Source organism: Juglans microcarpa x Juglans regia, chromosome 4D (genome assembly GCF_004785595.1).
Source record: "Juglans microcarpa x Juglans regia isolate MS1-56 chromosome 4D, Jm3101_v1.0, whole genome shotgun sequence".
Taxonomy (NCBI): Eukaryota; Viridiplantae; Streptophyta; class Magnoliopsida; order Fagales; family Juglandaceae; genus Juglans; species Juglans microcarpa x Juglans regia.
This window is the reverse complement of record NC_054600.1, coordinates 2,400,149-2,423,154: the sequence shown is the minus strand read 5'-3', so window position 1 is coordinate 2,423,154 and position 23,006 is coordinate 2,400,149. Positions and strand designations below refer to the sequence as shown.

General features: G+C 35.0%; 1 protein-coding gene and 2 long non-coding RNA genes across 4 annotated transcripts in view; 1 reads left to right on the top strand and 2 right to left on the bottom strand.

The window, feature by feature from the left end:
- Positions 1–6,311, bottom strand: part of LOC121259767 (REF/SRPP-like protein At3g05500) — a 28,330-nt gene extending 22,019 nt beyond the window's left edge. The window contains exons 1-3 of one of the 2 annotated variants that reach the window (XM_041161504.1): positions 5,985–6,304; positions 5,611–5,841; positions 4,596–5,271 (exon numbers count right to left, since the gene is read on the bottom strand). In XM_041161504.1, the coding sequence (XP_041017438.1) occupies positions 4,780–5,271; positions 5,611–5,841; positions 5,985–6,020 (759 nt within the window). In that variant the 5' untranslated portion in view covers positions 6,021–6,304 and the 3' untranslated portion in view covers positions 4,596–4,779. Of the gene's footprint in view, positions 1–4,595; positions 5,272–5,610; positions 5,842–5,984 lie in introns of those variants that run through there. The other variant, XM_041161505.1, reaches the window with a different exon arrangement.
- Positions 6,312–7,371: 1,060 nt separating this feature from the next.
- Positions 7,372–11,453, bottom strand: LOC121259770. Its single transcript, XR_005939632.1, has 3 exons — positions 11,441–11,453; positions 7,743–7,750; positions 7,372–7,484 (listed from the first exon to the last, which is right to left on the bottom strand). It is a non-coding gene; the product is annotated as an uncharacterized LOC121259770 (long non-coding RNA).
- Positions 11,454–18,670: 7,217 nt separating this feature from the next.
- On the top strand, positions 18,671–21,784 carry LOC121259120. Its single transcript, XR_005939513.1, has 2 exons — positions 18,671–18,762; positions 21,562–21,784. It is a non-coding gene; the product is annotated as an uncharacterized LOC121259120 (long non-coding RNA).
- The last annotated feature ends 1,222 nt before the right edge of the window (positions 21,785–23,006 follow it).

Genomic DNA, 23,006 nt, shown 5'->3' with positions numbered 1-23,006 from the left:
TAATTTAGGGTTTCGGATTGGAGCCCTAGACACAATAATATTGAAATTCAGTGATTTACACACATTATATAATGCAAAAAAAAAAAAAAAAATCACAGCACACAATTCACGGGTCACGGGAGCCATTCAAAATTTCAAAGATCAAACCACATGCATAATCTAAACTCCACAGCACACAATTCACAAAATCCCATCCTCCATCTCCGATAAACCCCATCCTTCCTCCAATCTCCATTAAATATGTAAATAAAAAAAAAATTGAAGTGTCGAATTTGGGTTTCTTACCTTCGGAGATGAAGAGAGAGGAACCGAGTGCGAGTCCGAGTCGTGCGACGGGGATGGCGATGCAGATAGATGTACCGGGCGGCGGCTCACAGCTGCGAGAAGTAACTCAGAGAGAGAGAGAGGCGAGAGCGAGGCTGCGAGAGTTAGAACTGAGAAGAACAGAAATGAGAAATCGGGGCTCGGCAGAGGCAAGAAGGGGGGGGCTGGGTAAGGGTTTCAGTTTTAATTTTAAACCCAGGCATGAAACGACGTCGTTTCATGCCTGGGTTTTTTTTTTTTTTAATATATATGTAAATAACGTATAATATATAATATAATTATATATAATTATAATTATATATATATAATAATATCCGGGCGGGGCGGGGCGGGGGTCACCCCAGCCCGCCCCCGCCCCCGGATGTTGCCCCAGATGCGGGCGGGTGGCCCCACCGCTCGCATCTGACGGGCGGGGTGATCCGCCCCGCCTAACAGAGGCGGGGCAGAAGCGGGTCGGGGCAGCGGGGGCGGGGCCCCTCTGCCCACCCCTACTTCCTTCCTTCCTTCCTTCTACGCAGTTCGCAGCTGTTCTCTTCTCACCCAAACTCCCTCTCCCTGGACCCAGTAATGTCTCAGTCCCCTCCCTCTCCCTCTCAGTGATCTGCTCTCACTAACTCACTCTTAGACTCTCTCCTCTCTCGTCACCGACGACCCACATGCCCCACGACCCTTTCTCAGCTCTCGTCTCCTACGATTCACACGGCCCAGATTTCCATTGTAAGTTTTATAATGTTCTTTGTATTTCATCTTTGTTGGGTTCCATTTCTTTGTTAGTTGTTAATTTCTCTGAGGAATTTTTTGGGATGAAGAGAAAATGTCGAAATGAGCTTATGCCGAAATGAATTTCTCTGTTTTTGCCCTTGTTTTGAGTCTCTATTTTTGCCCTTGCAGTGAATCTCTGTTTTTGCCTTGTGGTTTTGCATAAATATTCCATACAACGTCTAAATCTACCACACATAGGTCTTTATTAAACGTACGGGCTGAGAATTTTATTTTCTTAGCAGTCTTTGAATTTAAAGCATGAAATGTGAAAACTAAACACTCAATGGGCTTTTATTTAAAAGAATGAAAGAAGTCAGGCTGTTACATATTTTTCAGATACTGAATTGGACAAAATACATTAGGAAGTTTGCCTCTCATTTAGGAAATATGAGTGAACTAAACTTAGATTAGAGTCTTAGATTTGTGATGTTTGCCATGTTGCAAACTAACTACTGTGTAATACTAATCACTGTTTTGTTTTATAATTTACGTGACAACGTGTAATATTTATGTTTTGTTTTATAAATTATATGGATCTTTCGTCGTCTCTGATTGATGTTATGCATCAAGTCCAACCATTAACTTGGGAAATGATTTGAGAGAGACCCACTCATCAAAACCCCTTAGTGCCTCTACTAGTACTACTTGTCCATTACCTCAGAAACGAAAAGGGAATGATCCATCGATTGTTTAGGACCATTTTACGAAGGTGGAGGTTTGTCTTATAGATGATATGAAGGTTAAATGTAATTATTGTGGCAAGACGTACGCTTGCCATTCAAAGAGGAATGAGACTTCAACAATGCAAAATCATTTGCCTTCATGTCTTAAAAATCTTCATAAACGTGGGCCTTTGGATAGGTACCAAAAAATATTAACAAGTGAGGCAACACCTGAGAAAGGGGTTAGAGAGAGGGATGGTATGTTAAAAAATCTTGTAACCTACAAATATTGTGAAGAGATTGTGGGGTTGGCAATTGCAGAGATGCTAATTATTGATAAGTTCAAATGATATTGCAATTTCATATTTGAAATTGTTTTTTAGTGAAAATTTGTTGGGGGTAAGTATATGCACATGAGATGTTATGCTTATATATTGAATATTATTGTGAATGAGGGTTTGAAGGAGTGCAATTACGTCATCACAATGGTTAGAAATACAGTTAGATATGTGTGTTTATTTCCTGCAAGATTAGACAAGTTTAAGAGATGTGCCGAAAAATAAGAAATTGATTGTAAGAAAATGTTGTGTCTTGATGTACAGACACAATGGAACTCAACTTATATGAAGTTGGAGGTAGCTGGGAAGTTTGAGAAGGCTTTCAGGAGGATGAAGAGTGAGGATTATAATAACCTCTCTTACTTTGATGATGACCCTGAGTCTGGGCACATGGGGCTTCCTAAAGCTAGGGAGTTGGAGATAGTGCAGGTTTTTGTTAAGTTTTTGGGAATGTTTTATGATGTCACTAATAGATTTTCTGGGTCTTTATATGTAACAGCCAACACCAGTTTTCTGGAGATTTGTGATCTCCAAAATGAGTTGATGGAGTTGAGCGAGAGTCCTAATAGTTGCTTGAGGAGTATGGTCATAAATATGATAACAAAATATGATAAATATTGGGGGTCATTAGACAAGCTAAACTTGTTTATGTTATTTGAAGTTGTGCTTGATTCACGAAGCAAGTTAGGACTTCTTGTTTTCCACTTAAGGAAAGTTCATGATGAGTTTTATGCTAAGGAGTTGGTGTCGAGTGTAAAACATGTATTGAGAGATTTGAATGTGTTATATAACGCGAAATTCGGCTCTACCACAAGTACCCAAGAACATGAACCCCCTTCGACATCTAGAACCATGAATGATGGTGATGGCAAGCATGAGATCAAATGGTTCTATGAGTGGTATAAAACATCTTCTGCCATGGGATCTAATATAGCCAAAACAGAAGTGAATCGATATTTATCATATGGTTGTGAGGCACTCTTCACATCGTTTGACTTGTTGACTTGGTGGAAAATTAATGAGGCTAACTATTCTATATTCACGAGGATTGCACGAGACTTTTTGGCCATATCTGTTTCCACGGTTGCATTCGAGTCAGCATTTAATATGAAAGGTCGTGTGCTTGATCCTTTTCAGAGTTTATTGGCTTCGAGAATGATTGATGCACTTATTTGTACTCAAAATTAGTTAAGGCATCCGGCAACAACCATTGATATCTAAGAGGTTATGGATAATGTGGAAAGCTTCATAGTATAATTAGGTAATATTTTCTTTGTTTTCATTGTTATTTAATTTTAGTATTTGTTATAATCCAGATTCACTAACATTTGATGTTTTATTATTATTATTATCATTATTATTATTATTATTATTATTATTATTATTTTATAATAAATGTTTTATTCTTATTATTAATATTTATTAATGTTGTATATGGAATTGGGCACACAATCAAACCTGACAACTATTGAAGATTGAAGGTTGAAGGTTTGAAGTTGAAGTAGCAAATATGAAGATCATTTCCAATTTGTTGTCATTTATTTATGTTATATTTTTTAGTTGCATTTTGCTATGCTTAAGACATTTTTTTTTTTTTTGTAATATGTATTATGTAATACTAAACATCCAGTGAAGTTATTTTTATTTTTTTTAATTATGTAATAAGTAGTAAGTAATAATTAATATAATTAGTTACTTAGTAATAGTAGAAAATTATAAATGACATTACTTTTAAAATGAAAGCAACCCAAAAAAAGCTCAAAAAGAACTTAGATAATGAATTGAAAAAAGAAAAAAGAAAAGAAAAAGCCCAAAACAAATGTTGAATTGGCCCAATTGGGCAAGAACAAAGGCCCAAAAAAGGGCCCAAGAAAAAGCCCAAAAAAGTCAAACCGACTGGTAACTGGCCGGACCGATTCCGACCGTTTTCACCCCTTAACACCGGTCGGTTTCGGCTAATTTTCATCATCAAAATATATTCATCGGTCGGTTTCGGTTTTTTCACAAAACCGAACCGACCTAGTCGATTTCCCTAGATCATCTTGATTCCTTATTTGTTGAGACATACTAGGTGGTGCTCTAAAAAGATAATTGAGGTTGCTTTAAGTTGCAAATAAAGAGACCATGAATCATTATATTCGAGAGGGCCATATGAGCACCAGTCGTTAGGCAATAAAATTACTTCAAATTAAATTTCTATAGGTTGTTCAAATCCATTCTGCCATGTGTTTTTCTGGTTAAGAATATCAGACTATAGGGTTTGAATCATCTTTCAATATTGATTTTGATCTTTAGTTTATGCTTTTTTCTTATGGGTGAAAAAAAGGTAGGAGGGGATATCCTGAGGAGGTTTTCCTACCCAAGTGTGACCATGGTAATTAATATCATTTATGTTTCTTCTTTGTCGAAAATGTCAAATGCAGTGTTATGGTGACCTCTTCTTTTACACTACCGAATCACCGAAACAAAATGTGATGAAAAGGACTAAAATTATGAATTGGATATAGGATTTTAAGTAATATTTTTCATATTATAAAGAATATACACCATCTTCAACACATGCTATCCTAAAACGAGAACACGAAATAGGATTGAAATCCGTAAACAAACCATCATCATCTCATTTCACACAAGATATCATATCATCATCACAAAACCTAAAAGCAAACAAAAGTCACTGAAGAACAAAACCATCAATGGGCTGCCACAGCTGCTTCATTTCCACTGGAAACCAAAGGCTCTGATTCAGCACCATCAACACTGAAAACCTTGGCAATCTTTTCTGTAGGGACCAAGGGCAGATAAGAAGAAACCTTGTACCCTTTCTCTGCAGTGTCGCGCACCGTTTGGTTGTACTTCTCTGTACAATATGCTGCGGTTGGGACAACAACTTGAGCCACCTGAGGGAAGAGAGGGAGCTGATTGAGCTTGCGCCAAGCCGACACTGCACACTGCTCGGCCTTGGGTTCGTACTTGGAATAGAGATCCTTGGCGGTTGGCTCGCACTTGGTGTAAACAGATTTGGCAATTCCCGAGGCAGTGTCCACCACCCCAGCACGCTTAACTTCGGAAGCTACAGCTCGAGCTACCACGGGGGCACTCTGAGCAGCTGAGAATGCCTGGGAAGAAGCTTGCTTGATAATTGGGGGCACACGACGGTCCAATTCAGTCACAGATGCATCCACCTGCAATGATGCGAAAAATATAGAAAAAATCAAAAATATTCAACTGAGGAAATGCAGAATGCTGATGCAAAGTACCAGAGATGAGATTCCTCATAGGCTCTTAACAACTAAATTAGAAAATGCAGTCTCACACGCAATAAAGATCACAGATCATGTGCATTTTCTTGACCATGTAAACAAGCTCTTAATTGTTAGGAGGCAAGATAGAATCTCGAAATCAACAATTAATGGGAGGCTTCTGAATTCAATTTTCAGGGTTTTCTTATTGAAAATGGTGACGATATCGCGGATAAATAAGCAAATTAATTGGATAAGCAGCAGTATGACATAGGTGCTCACCTTGCGGTCGACGTACTTGAGAACCTCGACGGGAACGTCGTGGAACTTGTCGTAGACAGGTCCGACGACGCTCTTGACGGTGCCCTCCACGGTCTCAACGCCGGGCTTCAGAGGGCCGGACTTGCCCTTGGCGTAGCAGTAGAGGTTCGAGAAGCACACCGCAGCGTGAATTGTAGCCACCTGCACGAATTCCAGGTACTTCAGCCGCATCTGCTCCTCCTCCTCCCTTGTCTTCCACCGCAAAAATCAAAGGGAAAAATAAACATAACTTCTTTTATGAAAGTACGAAAATTAAAATCTGCAATTCCCAAAAAAAATAAAACAAAAGCAAAAGAACGAAGAATATTATGAGTTTGAATTGGAGAGGTCCGTACCATGCCATCCTGCGATCTCAAATCTCCTTCGGCCATGATCGATGAACTAATGAGGAAAGATGAACCTTAAATCAGGAAATTGAATCGAGTTTTCTCCGCGAGCGAAAGGGAAATCAATGGAGAGATTAGAAATGAGAGTTTGATAACGTAGAGGACAAAGGATGGGATTTTATAGGAGAGACGATAAATCTGTGGTGATTGTAGAAATAGGCAGGAATATCGGTGGGAACGGATGAACGAGTAGCGTGGTAACGTCTGGGTTTGCTACGGCGGTGAAGCAACGCGTTTCTCTCTGTCCTATAAATGCATGGTCGCGAATACCGTCAACGCTCAGCAGTTAATGGAAAACCAAGCGCTCAAAAAAAAAAAAAAAAAAAAAAAAAAAAAAAAAAAAAAAAAAAAGGAAAGCTTCGAGATTAAGAATTGATTTTCAACTTCTCTTATCATCTCATTTTATTATTATAATATTTTTAAATTTTTATATAAAATATAATAAATAATTTAATTTTTTAAATTATAAAATAAAAATTATATTAAAATATTATATTTTAATAATATTTTATTTAACTATTAATAAAACATCTCATTTTATTTTAATTGCGTAATCAAACCAGGCTTAAGTTTCATCGCGGGCTAGAACGACGGAAAATTCAGGCGGATATATTGTTCTAGAAGGAATGAATTGATTGGGCTTGGCTTGGGTTCATGGCAAGAGTTGAGTTTGTACTGTTTGGATGATAATTGGCGGCTACGCGTGCTTGTTTGCTTTGGAATGAAGATGATTTTTCTTTTTTTTTTTTTTAACAAGGAAAGATATAAAATTAATCATTTTTCGAAATACAAAGATCAAAATTCATAAGACATAGAAATAGGGTGTTTTGAACATTTCACTTGTCAAACCTAATTGTTTTGAAAATTTAATTTATCAAAATTACAGTTGCAACTGTGCAAATAAATAAATAAATACTATTTGAAATAGCCATGGTTGTTTTCTTGAGGAGAGGGCCATGGGACTCATCCTGATACGTCACTTTTTTTTTTTCTTTTTTTGGAATCAAACCTAATACCTTCGTTGAGTATGATAGTGGAAATCTCAAATTCGTTCCTTATTAATTAATCAGTTCTTCTACAAGTAACTGGCATAAGAAACCGTGAGGGAACCGACTTGACACATCAACTGAATAAAAAAAATATAGATTCGTCTTGTAGTTAAAAAAATCAAGTCCAATGTAGTTATCTTCAACTCATTTCAAAAATACAAAACAACAAATAGAAGAAATAACATGAGTTGAAGAAATAAGATAGATCTTCCTCTTTGTGTAGGAGAAAAAATAGAGATTCGTCAGCGTGGGTAGGAGAAAAGAAGTAGAGAGAGGTCTTGTATATGGAACTCTTGAATTAATAGTTTTTTCAACCAAAAATATCCAACAAAAATATCACTAAAGATTGAACTAACCATAATTTGAAATAAGACAAATGCAACCCAAATCAACTACATAACTGGTTCAAAAACTGCCAGTTCTAAAACTGCCACTCAAGATGAAGCACTACTGCGTAGAGCTTGAGACTTCTTAGACTTGCTAGTTGCCAACTAGGTCTTGGGCTCTTTCTTCACAGGTTCTTCCTTTTCGAACAAGATCAACTCAATATGACTGCAGGGTGATGACGGGTTCTTCCTTCACAGGCAGCGCCCTTGTCCATTTGAATGCCTATTATTCGCTTGGGTAGCATTGGCCAACTGAGTCTGATTCCAGCCACCATCATAACTCGACAAGCCATCCCATACATGCCACGATATTTTGCAATCCCATCAATAGTTTCCTCCAAAACTCGGCTTTTATTTGTTGCGAACGAGATGAGTAATGGATTTTTCCAGAACCATTTCATGTGTCATATTTTCACAAACATCAAAGTTACAATACCTCATCCTTATCCCTCACTCTCAATCTCAGAAATCGCCTCTTTTCTTCAGCGGCCGTCCCGGCCCCTTGTTGCCAGCAAACACTGCCCATCTTCGACGGTTCCTTCTCCTCAGAGTCGTTCACGTCATCGCGAGTGGTGGGGCACAACAAATAAAGGACCACGCTGGGATCATGAATAGATATGTTGGAAACTGTGAGCACTGGGAAGAACAGATAGCAAGAAGGAGAAGACGAAGATGAGGGAGAGGTAGAGGAGGGCCATTACCACCAACATCTTTCACAGCTTGCGAAGGCACAGCGGCTACCACCTCTCCCCTCGCACCAACATCAACGAGGTCCTCCGCGAGCTCACAAATGAGGCAAGCTGGATCTTCCAGCCCGACGACACCACCTTGCTCTTCTCTGTTTTAAGGGTATGAGCTATTGTGGGTTTTGGAGAACAAAGAGCTATGGAGTGACCGGAAGAAATGGGAGAATCGTGCCTGTGGAGAAGACGAAGGGATGAAATCATGAAAGCTTGAAATGGGAAAATGAATTCGCAATTTTGGTTAAAAGAGAAAACAAAGTTGTTTCGCATTTCTACCACGTGGGACACAGTTTCTCCACAGTTTTCCTAGCCGGTTACTAATAGCTTTTCTCTTAATTAATTAGATAGAGCTGAGCTTTATAACGATTTTAATAAGTGTTATCAAAATTTTGTTTTTGAGTTCTGTTGGTATTCTTTTAAAATAATTATTAGGATTTATGAGATTTATTACTTGAACGTTATTAAGCTTGCTTTTATTCTCTTGATTTGCCAGTAGCCGAACATTTTGGTTAGTAACGTTGGTTTCTAATTAATTTATTGCCGTTATTTTTTTTTATTATTATTATTATTATTCTTGTATAACAACTGGCAAAACCGACTTCATGGCCTTTATACGTTTCTTTCGAGTGATGTTCGTTATCAATGTTTCCATTAATGTTTTTAGCGTTTAAACTTTTTTTTCTCTTACATAATTTATGCATGTCGGTTTATGGTTTATTTTTACTTTTTAAGTTGGTAGTGAATGTTTTTTTGTCCCGTTTGTATTAACGTCTACCTTCCTTTTTAAATTGGAAAGAGATTCGTGTGCTGTTGTATCATGAAAGAGTTAAATTAAGAGGAGTTTTATTGTATCAGTTAATTTGAAATTTTATACACTGTATAGGATTTGAATCTTCTTAAAGAGAACGATTTCCTACCTCAGTCTAAACTGACTTAATCTTAATTTTTATTTTTGTTGTAATTTTTATTATATTATTGTGAATTTCACCAATAAGTTCTACTACATACAGTTATTTTTATGCATTCCATTAATGTGATTGGTCAAAACAGTTATTTTATTTTAGAAAAAGTGATGCAGTCAATCACATTAATAGAGTACGCAAAAATAACTATATATAGAATTTTTATTTTTCAAAATAAGTATAGTACTGAAGTTTATAAAAGTTGTATTAAAGTTTCTGTTTGAGTAATAATTAGGAAAGATTATATGAAAAGTTTAAAATTTGATATATAAAATTATTTTGTGTTGAGATGATGTTTGAGAATGAAGTTATGAGAAATCTTGAAAATGTTTAGTGTTACCCAAACATGCCGCTCCTTTGGACACTATAAGAATTCTCGAAATTCTCATAATTTTATTTTCAAACATTACTCAATTTAAAATTTTCAATATTTTTAACTAATCATTATTCAAACATAAAAATTAATACAACTTTTACAAACTTCAAAATAAAAATATATTAAAAAATTACATCCAAATAATTTTTTAACTTTATAATATTTTTATTCAACTTTTTCTTTCTCATTTTTCTAAAATTCAATAAAACATCTTAATTCAAATCATTTTATTACTATTCATAAAATTATGAAATACCCTCAATATCCAAATATGACCGATAAAACTTTGGCACGAGTTTAAGAGCATTCTCATCCTAAGCCTTATATCACTGTTATTCCTAAATTATTGGGAAGAATTTAGGAAAAAGTTCAAAAACCCCTCCCATCCCATTCCCTATTTTAGGATTTTGATTTAGGGGATAAAAAGTGATTCTCTAAATATAGGGAATCACTATTCATCCCCTAAATCATCTTTTATTAATATTTTAGTCTAATAAATAAAATAAAGTATTCTTCCAATCAACTACATTTTCTCTTATACTCATATTTATTAGAGTTTTAAATAATAATTTTAAAAATAATTTAAATAATTACTAAAATATAAAAAAAATAAAAATGTTATCATACCCGTAAAAAAATAATTTAAATTTTTGTTTAAAATATTCACTATAGTAATAGTTCAAAATACAAGAAAAAATATTAAGTAATTAAGTTTGTAAATAGAAGTGAGGGAAAAAAATAATAAAGAAATAATAGAAGAAGATTATTTTAATAGAATAGAGAAATGATAGAGAATGAGATGTAAAAGGTTTTTTAAAATTAAGTAAAATTTAAGATAAAATTATAGGGAGTGTTATTTTTAACTAAAATTTAAAAAAAAAAAAAATTAAAGAATCAATGGGAATGCTCTAAAGTGGTGAGCTACCTCATAAGAGTTCCTCCTCGGATTAAAACTGCCTCGATGGCAAACAAGATCGAGCCAGCACACAATAGGAAGATTAAAACCCACTACACGTATATGAAGACAACAACCACCTAATATAATCAGTTTCATAATAAATAAACATTGGAAAAATGAATAAATAAATGAAAAAATGGATCAATTTCTCAAATCTGTCTTTAGAAAAATATTGACAATATGCCGAAACCCATTCAAATCCAAACAACGAGCAAATTTCCATCAAAAAGTTCAAGCCCTAACCCTAACCCACAGGACCGCAATAATTTCACAAATATTTTTGCAGCTAAATTCATAATAAAGAACCCAATCCACACTTGGAAAGCTCTCGAACGGATTTATATGAACTATTCAAAAACAAAACATTTTAAAATAAAGGATGGGTATGCATACTCTTTTTAAAAATATAATCATTTTAAAAATACAATTATCAAAACACCCGCAAGGAGATAAAAACTCTTTATTTCATTCGAAATATACATTGTTGAATGTAATCATTTGAAAACGACAACGTCTGGTTTACGTTCGAACGAAACAATATTCTCATTCGAATTTAAAACCATTTCTCGTATACCTTTAGTGACGGTTGTCTGTATTAATTTTTGTATTTGAACAATATTATATATCGGTGTAAGTGGTACAAAAGGGCTTCAAGTAAATACATTTATGATTTAACACAAATGAAACCTGATCCAGCAACACTTAACAAAAGTATCAAATTGTAAAATTATTTTATCGTAAAATAAATATAATAGATCACATAAAGTTATATTAATTAGTAACTTTTTTTTTGTTATATAATCCCTTTATATTTGTAGGAATTTCATTGAACATATGTTGTGCATAAAGTGATCACAACAATCACCGTCGAAACAAATACAACAAACGTATTTAACTTCGATTGCTCCAATAAAAAGCCCTTACGAAAAACAAAAAACTTGAATATATGTTAGGGTTCTTAATAAATGCAATAACACCGACCTATAAAAAAAACAGAGAGAAATGCAATAGTCCCGGGTTTGAAAATATATCTTGGAAAGATTGTTCGTGGTTGGGTTCTCATTCCGGTGTGTTCCCTTTCTTCCACTCTGCAAACCCACCAATTCACTTTATCAATTAGAGTGATATCAGTAGCCCTTATTTTAATAGGACTGTAAACAATTGGAGTGGAGTGGAGTCGAGTCGAGTTTTTGGATTATCAAATTGATAATCGAAATTGATTCAAATAATTCGAGTCTGAATTCAAGTCGAGTCGAATTATTTTTCGATCTTTGTCTATACTCTTTAATCAAACTTAGTCGAGTTATTCCTTGAATTTTGTTTGTAGTCTAACTTTTATATATATATATATATATATATATATATATTTTTGTGAATGAATTGAATAGTTAAAAATACTAAATCACAAAAAAATCTGAACAAGTACTAAGCTAAGGGGATCACCGAGGGTTAAAAGCCTGAACAAGTATCTGATTCTGATGTTCATGATGAGTCTACTTTGCAGAATAAAAGTACAAAGCCAAGGGGATCGCTAAGGGTTAAAAGTAAGCCCTATCACATTAATTTATGATGATTCCTTATTTTTTCTGGAACACTCGGGGTATTGGAACGTCGTCTAGGCGTTTTAAAAAGTTAGTATCAAAGTTACGACCGAAAGTCCTAGTTATTGCGGAACCAATGATGGATCAAGCTCGTTTATTGTTATAGCGAGATCAATTGAATTTTGAGTTTTGTAACCCAAATATTTGTGTTGGAGGGAAGTTGTGGATTTTTTGGTCCCAAGTACAGAACTAACTCTCAATGGATAACATGGGAGATAAGTTCTTATCGGTTAATCTCAAGTATAATTTGAAAGAGATTTTAGTCACTTTTGTTTATACTAAGTGTTATTATATGGAGAGAAGACGACTTTGGAGTTCTTTGTCAACTTTGAACTCTCATAATACTCCTTGATTTGTTTCGGGGGATTTTAATATAATAAGGCAGGATAATGAGAGGCGAGGGGGACAGCCAAGACTTGCTATGGCAATGGATGATTTTAAAAACTGGGTGGATGCTTGTGGTTTGTTAGAGATGCGGTTTTCTGGTCAGCCTCTTTCTTGGTGTAATGGGCATGCAGGTCTCTCTAAAAGCTAGGCACATTTGGATCATATATTTTCCTAATGATGTAGCTTCAGATGCTTTTCTTGATGCTTATATGCAGTACCTTGATAGGACTTCTTTGAACCATGCACCAATGCAATTTTTGTTGGATACAAAGTTGGATCCATACGGGTTTCCTTCCTTCAAATTCCAGCAGATGTGGGTTTCTCATGACCAATTTTTTCATTATATTTCTCAAGCTTGGAATGGTGTAGAAAAGGGCTCTAAGCTCGACAACTTGATGAAGAAACTCAAAACTTTGAAGGTGGCTCTTAGATTATGGAATAAACAGGTTTTTGGCAGGACTGAGAAGCATATTGCGGAGCTTGAAGATCATATAAAAGTATTAGAGGAAAGTTTGCAAACTGCTTTTTCTGAAGATGTCAAAACTAACCTTGTTGTATCTCTGCTTTTTCTGAAGATGTCAAAACTAACCTTGTTGTATCTCAAGTTAAACTTTTAGTTTGGCTTGACAAAGAAGAGCAATGATTGGCACAACAAGCTAAGCACTTGGATACAAAAGGGTGAAGTAAATGCAATGTTTTTTTGTGCTGTTAGTTGCCAAAATTATAAAGAAGTGAAGGAAATGCAACTTGAAGATGGCTCAATTCTCTCCTCTCCATAACAGATTCATGAGGGAGCGATTCAATGTTTTAAAAAAAAAATTCGAAGCTGGTGCATCTCGTGTAGAACCAAATTTGGAGGGTCTGGTGCAGGAGGTGATTCAACAGGTTGATAATGAGGCTTTATGTAGTATTCCGACGTCGCAGGAGGTTTATGAGGCCTCGATGTCTATCCCAGCAGACAGTAGCCCGGTCCTGACGAGTTTGGCTAAGGGTTTTTATCGGTTCGATTGGCATATTGTTAGTTCTAATGTTGTTGCGGCAGTGGCTGAGTTTTTTAGAGATATGGCTCTCCCTCGATTTTATACTGCTTCTTACTTGGTTCTAATTCCAAAAGTGGCAAATCCAACAAGTTTTGATAAATTTAGACTGATAAGCTTATGTTCGGTGTTTTATAAATTGTGCTAAGATTTTGGTTAATCGACTTGCACCGCTATTAACCAAAATAATTTCTCCAGAACAAGGAGCATTCATCCCGGGCTGGAGTATTTTTGAAAATATCAGTCTGACACAAGAAATGATACATGCTATTAATAGGCTAATTCGTGGTGGGAATGTAGTTATGAAGATTGACATGGCAAAGGCTTACGATAGTGTTGACTGGGCATTTCTTCTATGTGTTTTGAGGTTGTTTGGCTTTTCAATATCTTTTTGCTCGCTTATTCGACAATGCATCACTACTACATGATTTTTTGTGATCATGAATGGTATTCCTAAGAGTTTTTTTATAGGAGGGAAAGGCCTACGACAAGGAAATCTACTTTCACCTTATTTCCTTATTTTAGTAGAATTTATTTTTTCTAGAATGGTAAGAAAAAGGTGGAATTGGGAAAAATGGTTCCGTTCTATCATCCAAGAGGTACTCCTGTTAATTCTCATCTTTTTTACGCTGAAAATATTGTGCTTTTTTCTAATGGGAGCAAGGCGTCTTTGAGGTCTATTACTAATGTTTTGAAAGTTTATGAAGAGTGGTGAGGCCAAGTGGTGAATAAGAGAAAGTCCTCTATTTTTTTCTCTAAACATATTACTTCAACTAGAAGGCGTAGGTTGCTTTAGCTAACGGGTTTTATGTAAGGGATATTTCCATTCAATTATTTGAGTGTGTCAATTGTTTCTGGTCGACTATTGAGTGCTCATTTTGAGGACATGGTTAGTAAAATTCAGGATCAGTTGGAAGGAGGAAAGCGAGACTTTTATCCAATGGGGCTCAGCTTCTATTATTAAAGCATGTTTTGCAAAGTATACCAATGCATTGTTTATCTATTATGCAGACTCCCTAAACAGTCATTCACAAAATTTTAAAAAATTATGAGTAATTTTTTTGGGGAGCAAATGATGGAAAAAATAAGAGAAAATGGTGTTCTTGGGAGAAGATTTACAAGCCTGTCTCTAAAGGTGGTTTAGGTTTACAGAATTTGCATGAGGTTCAAATGTCATTGCATATGAAGCTAGCATGAAATTTACTTCAAGGCTCATCTCTATGGTCAACTTCTTTCTTAGTAAATATGTTGGTGATCAACATATTTCAGTGGTTACTCCTCAGAAAAGGTCTAAGTTTTGGAAGATGCTTTTGAATAGTGTCCCATTAGTACATGCAAATTCAAAATGGTAAATTAAAGATGGCAAGGTTTCGTTTTGGCATGATTGCTGGTTTGGGTGTGAGACTTTTTGTAATTAGCAACAGGTTGTAGATTTGCCAACTCTGTGGCTGGAGGATTGGAAGTCTGCTATGGGTTGGAATGTTGATTTATTTACTCGGCTCGTTGGACATGAAAAAACAAAGGAAATTATTGAACAGCTTGGAAGGGTAAATAGAGTAAAGATTTATTAATCTAGCTATCGAATTCTAATGAGAATTTCTCTGCACATAGTGCTTGGAATTGCATAAGAACGAGGGGGTCTGAGTTTCCTTGGGCAAGATGGGTTTGGAATCCGGACCTTCCAAAGAAAATTTCTGTAACTATGTGAAAAGCAATGCATGAAGGTCTCCCACTAGATGATCGAGTTAGAAGGATCAGCATTTCGTTAGTGTCCCGATGTGATTGTTGTTCAGTTGATGCCTATAAAGATCTTGATCATGTATTTGCAATAGACGAATTTGCAGAAGAATTATGGAGTGTTTGCTTTACATTACTTGGAGTGCCGAAAATGGTGAGTAAACCCTGGAAGGATAGAGTTGCATGTTGGCATAGAAGAGCAAAGAATTCATCTTGCAGTGGACAGCTGCTTGGTCTGTTGCCATCAATCTTAACATGGCGTCTATGGTGGCACTGGTGCAGGGCGGGAATGGAGGGGGTAGTTGAATGTATTCAGAAAATATGGTGTTCTATTCGATTTTGGCTTTCCTGGGCAGCTATTAAATTGAAAGAGACTAGGCAATTCAGTAGGCGAGACAAAGAGGTGCTCAGATGCTTGAATCTTTCTATCCCTTCATCATGTATATCAGGTATTTCTAAGGTAAAATGGAAGCCTCCTAAGGACGGTTGGGTTAAGTTAAATGTATATGGTTGTTCTCTGGGTTATCCAGGTCTTGCAGGGGCAAGAGGGGTTATAAGGAATTCTTAGGGTGGTTTCACAGTGTCTTTAGGACATCACTCGAACAACTATGCAGAAGTAATGGGTTTATTGCATGGTCTTCGACTCATTAGCAATTTGGGTTTAACAAATGTAGAAATTGAGCTAGATTCTATGCTTGTTATTCACATGCTGAAGAGGAAAAGATGTGGTCTTTGGTATATGGAGGATTTTTAGGATGAAATTCTAAGACGTTTAGATGAGCTCAATGTTTCCTATTCTCACTCTTCAAGAGAGACTAATGCAACGGCAGATGGCTTAGCAAAGCGTGATACCCAAGGGATTATTGGAGCTTGGTATGTGGTTTCGGATCTTCCTTCTTTTATCAGATGCATTATTAGATTGGAGAGGAGAGGTTTTCCTTATATTCATCGTTCTAGAAAAAGATGTTAGTTTCTTGGATGAGGATTTTATTGCTTTTCACTTAATTGGTTATTGGTTTGTTGGTCCTTTGTGGAGTTGAATGTCTTGATTTGTTACCACGGTTCTTTTCTCCTCTGACATAAGAGAGGATGATTAATAATGAGGCTTGACCTTCATGTTTGTTTAAAAAAAAAAAAAAGTTAACCCTAATGTCGGTTTATGAGTTTATTTTTATAAAATTATTATGTGATTAAAATATTTCTATTGCATAACACCCATCAAATGATCATTTCTTTAATAGGAAACAACATTAGATTAATAAAGAGGAGATTAATTATTGTTAAAAAAGAATGAAATAATGGTTAAAAAAACCTTATCAATTCATTATTGACCAAGGAAAAAAAAACTCCAAAGTGGAACACTATTGAGGCACCTTCCTATTAATTTTCCGAATAGATGCACAATTGCACTCTATTGGTTTGCTGCGAAGGGAGGAGTCCTAGAATCATCAAAACTCTAAATTTTAATTATTTTCAATCATATTTCTTATATTTTAAATTAGATATTTTATTATTTTTAGACATGTTTATTAATTTTTCTATTTTAAAAAATTGTCATATATATATGACCCATATAAAAACATATAATAATGATATTCAATAAATATAATAGGAAATAACAAAAAAAATTTATTAAATAGCAATATTGATCCAAGGCTATATATTTTAATTTTACAAACACTGTAACATACAATTTCATACAAAGACATCCAAATATTATTATAGCAACAATATTTCCATCAACAATAATAACAACGCACGATGACCCCATCACCACCAACGTCTCTCTCTTCCAATTTCTTCACGCAAAAAAAAAAAAAAAAAAAAAAACCATATAAAAGAAATTAAATAAAATAGGGGAAAGAGAGAGAGAGATGGATCAAACCCCCCCTGCACCTTGTGATGGAACAGCAGCCGCGCCTATAGGGGTTAGCTTTACCGTGACCCTGGCAGATCTTGTAGCTAGAATAAGTGCCATTGGAACGTTTTGAGCAAGGTATCTTGTCCTGTCGCATCGCACCATAGCCGATGGTGCCAGCTAGAATGCGCCTGCCGATCTCTGAGTCCAGCTCGATCTCTCCTCCGGTCACGCACTCCGATATGGTGCCCTTGCAGGTTGACCCAACGGGCATCCATCCCAGTTGGCGTTGAGGCCGACCTGCATGGACAGTGTCAGTGTGTGATGAGCTTAGAACCAAGACCAATGCACAGATTCCAAGAACAGCTGAAGTATGAAAGATTCTGAGCATTGTTTTGGAAACAAAGCTCTCTGTGCTGCTATGTCTCTTTTCTGAATTCATTTCTTTCTGTCGTGTACTTTGCTTCTTTCTGTGTGTTGTTTTCTTTTGCTTCTCAACTGAGGTTTGTAGAACAAGAAAGACAATGAGTCTGTGTTGGGATGGCTGGGACTTATAACGGGCATCTACTGAATTATTGGGATTGGGTTAGTTGCGATCAACTTGTAAAAATAGCATGATCAAAGTGCATTTTTTACGTTATTTTGTTTTAAAAACTGAATTGTGTGGACCGTCAAACAGCTGTGTAGGCTTGCAGGAAGGGCTATTAATAGAGTTTAGTTGCCATTACGTAGAGTGAGGCAGAGCTATCATATTAGCTAATTGAATAATTTTATATACAACTATAAAAAAATATAAATATTATGTAATTATTTTAAAAAAGAATAAAGTTTTATAATTAAAAATTAATTTTTTTTTTATAAAAATCTCATATTTTATTTATTTTTTTTAAAAAAATTATACAACAATTACACAATTTACGATTATAAAATTCTTATCTCAATTATATGACAGATTTGATATCAAGCTTTACATTCTCCATTTTAATTTACGGATAAGGAAGGAAATAATTACTATCCTCTTATCCGTCAAAAGAATATTTTCTAGAATTTAAAAGACTCTATAAAGGATCTCTAGAACGAGGTTGAACCGTTGAAGGATACTCCACAACTTTTGACGTGAACACAGTTAGAAAAACGTTATTAAATTTGTTAAAAGTTCCCACAACTTGGTTGTAAATTGGAAAAGTAACTTCGAAACGATGTAATTCTATGGTCAGACTTTAACTTTAGGTGCTTATGGTCAGAGTTGATAAGGAAGGAAATAATTATCCTCTTGTTCTTAATAACTTGATGTGGTATTTTTTTTCTAATTAATATTGATATAGAAATATTACAACAATCCTAAATGTATGAAGGGGTCCTTGCCACTGCCAATATAAAAATACATCTAGGTAGATTGTCTAAAGGTATGCAATCAAATATTAAGTTAGTTGCCGTTCATTATGTCATTAAGTGAGCACATCGATTTAGAGATTAATAAATTTTTATAATGCTCCAATCTTTCTTAGTGTGTAAGATTTGACGTATATCCTCATTGATTGGAGTTATCTATTATATTGTGATGAAGTTTCTCCTTTGATGGCAAAGATAACCAATTGAGCGTCACCTTCCAAAATGAAATGATGTTTTGTGGGTAACCTGACATCTTTCTTGCGAGAAAGGCTGAAGAGGCTTTTGCAATGATTGCATTTGTAGATTGAATTTTTTATGTCCGTATTTCTATAATCTTACCTTCTAAGTAACGACCTACTGCTGAAGATGTTGAATAGGAGTCTCTCACTACATCGTTAAAAGAAATACTCAATTGGTTCTGAGGTGGCGGTTGCCAATTCAATATTGTTTGGATTTTAATTTTTCTTTCCATGCTTGTAGATATGCTTGGTAGGAGATTTCCAACTATTCCTTTGCCTTCCTCAGAGATAATACTAATTGATTATGGATTATATCATTCTGTTTTTCCCAGATAAAATCTAACATTAATATTGCAAATATCTAGAATAGATATTTTTCCAATGAATTTAATCCTAGAATAGGCTCTGGGTTAATAATAATCAATCCTGCATTGAGTTAACCGACAAAATGTGAGATTTAAGGGCTAGCTGCTTTGGTTCCAAGGTATCTCGGTGATTGGACATTTAATGAAAAGATAGAACATGTTTCTTCACATTCATTACACAGTGGACAACTGTTTGAAGGGAGGTTTGGAACGACTTTTTAGTCTTCTCTTAGTGGGAAGAATGTTCCAAATGATTTTCCAAATGTGTAACTTATGGCAATTATGGATTTTCAAATTCTAAAATTTTTTCAGTATTATGCTTGAAAAAACTGGCAAGGGTATACTAGAATTTTTTGTTGTTATATGGTATGTATCTTAACAAAGAATTTACCATTGTGGCTTGGTGTCCAAATCAGGGAGTCCATTCTTTGATTATTCTAAGGCAGAGGAATTTTTTAGATTTCTATGATGCTTTCTTGCTCAAAAAGGGTTATCAGCTTTTGGGTGTTCCACGAATGAGTGTTATGTATAGTATAAAAAAAGGTTGTGTCTCATTCATTTGATGGAAACGCTTTGATGTGAAATTTTCTATTGTTGGAATCCAAGGTTCTAACTATACATTTATAGATAGCCCATTGAATATTTGATATCATGTACCTTTTGAGAGGAGCTCTCTTGTCTTGATAATTCCTTTCCATAACCATGAATCGGTCGGATTTAACGTTGGATGTGTTTAGGTATTTTTCCTTTTGAAGAAGAGAATGCCACAAACCTGGATTTGCTTTACTCAATTTCCATCTTGTTTTAGCTAATAAAGCAAAATTCATGGTTTCCATTTATCTCAAACCAATTCCACTACATTTTTTGGTTGACCAATAGATCTCTAAGATTTTAAAGTCAAATTATGCTTTTGTTCTTTGGTGAAGCCCAACAAAAAATTTTAAAACTTGTGTTTAGAGATTTGCAAACTTATTTTGACAATAGATGTATTGACATTTGGTATGAAGGAATTGTGATTGACATTGTTCTGATTAGCATGGTTCTTCCTGCTTGTGAGAGTAGCTTTGATTTCCAACCCTCAAGTTTTTTATTTATTTTCTTCACTAGCTCTTTGAAATTATCATTTTTTGCTCTACCAAATGAGATTGAAGCCCTATTTACTTCATTTTGGATGATGCTAGCTTGTATGGCATTTTCAGAGAAATTGCAACTCTGGTGGCGTGATTATATTTTTTGTTATGTAAATTGAGGATTTGTTTTGGTTGATTCTTTGTCCTAACCAATACTGATATTTTCAAAAACTATCAACGATTGCTTGAGCATTTGTTCCACTTGTCTTGAGGATTTCTTTCCATAACCATGAATCGGTCGAGTTTGATGTTGGATGTGTTCAGGTATTTTGCCGTTTGAAGAAGAGAATGCAACAAACTTGGATTTGCTTGACTCATTTTCCATCTCGTTTTAGCTAATTATAAAGCTAAATTCATGTCTTCCATTTATCTCAAACCAATTCCACTGCATTTTTTGGTTGGCAAGTAGATCTCCAAAATTTCAAAGTCAAATTATGCTTTTGTTCTTTGGCAAAGCCCCATAAAAAAGTTTTAAAACTTGTTTTCAAAGATTCGCAAATTGATTTTGATAGCAAATGTATTGATATTTGGTATGAAGCAATTGTGTTTGCCACTGTTCTAATTAACATGGTTCTTCCTGCTTGTGAGAGAAGCTTTGATTTCCAACCCTCAAGTTTTTTATTTATCTTCTTCAGTAGCGCTTTGAAACTGTCATTTTTTGCTCTGCAAAATGAGGTTGGAAGCGCTAAGTACTTCATTCTGGATGATGATAGCTTGTATGGCATTTTTAGAGAAATTGCAACTATAGTTGCGTGATTGGTATTCTTGATATGTAAATTGAGTACTTGTTTTGGTTGATTGTTTCTCCTAACCAATCCTAATATCTAATAATAATAATAAATAAATAAATAAATAAAACCAATCCTAATATTTTCCCAAACTATCAACGATTGCTTGAGCATTTGTTTCACTTGCTTTTCAAAAAATGATTAAATCATCTCCAAATAAAAGGTGAGATATTGGAGGACTATTTCAGCTTAATTGGATACCTTCAAAGTTGCCTTGTACTTCCAATCTGACTATTAATCTGGATAACACATGCATGCATAAATAAAAGTATAAGGCGATATGTGGTCACCTTGTCTAAGTTCTCTTTGTGCTTTGAAGAATCCTCTAGGTGAGCCATTTATAAGGATTGAGAAGAAAGTTGTTGTGACATATTCTTTAATCAGATTTATCCACCCACTATTATAACCCAACACTTTCATCACCGCAAATAAGAAATCCCACTTTACATATTCGAAAGCCTTTTTCATATCTAGCTTAATTATTGCCATTTGATCCTTTATACCCAATTTGATTTTAGGCGTTGAAACAACTCATAGGCAATCAAAGTATTTTCCTTGTTGTGGCCTAGAACAAAAGCCATTTGAAGGGGAGAAATAATGCGAGGCAAAGTGGTCTTAAGGCGATTGGCCAGCATTTTGGTGATAATTTTGTAGATAACGTTGGTCAGGCGAATTGGTAAGAAGTGTTGTTGTGAACTTGGATTGGTGATTTTTGGAATGAGAACAATATTTATATTGTTCGATTGTCTCAAGAGTCTACCATTCGAAAAGAAATTTTGTATTGCCGCAATTACTTTTCTTTTGATGATGATCCAATAGTATCTATAAAAAAGAATAGTCATTCCATCTAGCCCCTGTGCTTTGTGGTTTGTGATTTGTTTTAAAGCAACAAAGATTTATTTCTCATTTGGTATTGCATTTAGAAAATTATTATCATTATCCTGATCCATTATTTGTTTTTCAAAAAGATTTTATAATGCTTTTAGAAAAACTGGATTTGAGGATGTATATATAGACTAAAAATAATTAATAAATGAGGATTCAATAATATATTGGTCCATTGTCCCGTTACCTGGGTCCAGTTTGATAGAATCCCAGTAGTACATCTTCGAATGGTAGTTGAGAGATGGTAGAATTTGGTTATGAGATCCGATGAAGTTAACCAAGAAATTTGGAATTTCTTGCGCCACAATGTTTCTTCATGCTTCAACTGTTCATGGGGATTTTGTTGGAGCTGTTTTTCTCTTATCCGGTTCTGTAGAGTTGGTGAATTGCATTGATCAAGGAGTTCATTTTCAGTTCGCTAAATATTGACTTGAATTTTTTCGAAATGAACTTTGTTCTAATGTTTGAGGGCATCTTTAGTGGCCCTAATTTTTTTGCAAAGTATGAACACCGGGCTCCCAACAAATTTCTTGCTCTAGACTTATTGAATTATTCTTTGACTTAGTGGCTTATGAATCCAGAATTCTTCAAATTTGAAAGAGAAAGCACATTGTTGGCACTTTGTTGTATTGAGTGGAAACAAGTGATGATCCGATGCTAACGAGGTCAAGTGTTGCAGCGTGGCATCTGGAAATAATAGTCTCCATTGTGGATTTTCTATTCCACGTTCTAATCTCTCACTCTCTTTTTTAAAATATATATTATTAACCCTCAGTTATTGGTTGAGGAATACCGTAGTTACATTCTGACACTGAGTTACATTACCAAAGCCAAGGAGTAAACAGTCGACATATTTGTAAACCATGCAAGTGCAAAAAACCAAACGGACACCAGATCATTTACAATGTAACATTGGGATCGAGTCCTAGTTTATTAATACATACAATACTTCTTATTTCTTTTGGTGTTGTAGTAAACTCTTCATGGACACCTTTGGCACCCCTTTTTGCAAGCACATCAGCCACTTGGTTAATTTGTCTATAAACATGATGCAGAGAGGAGACCAAGTCTCTTGGCA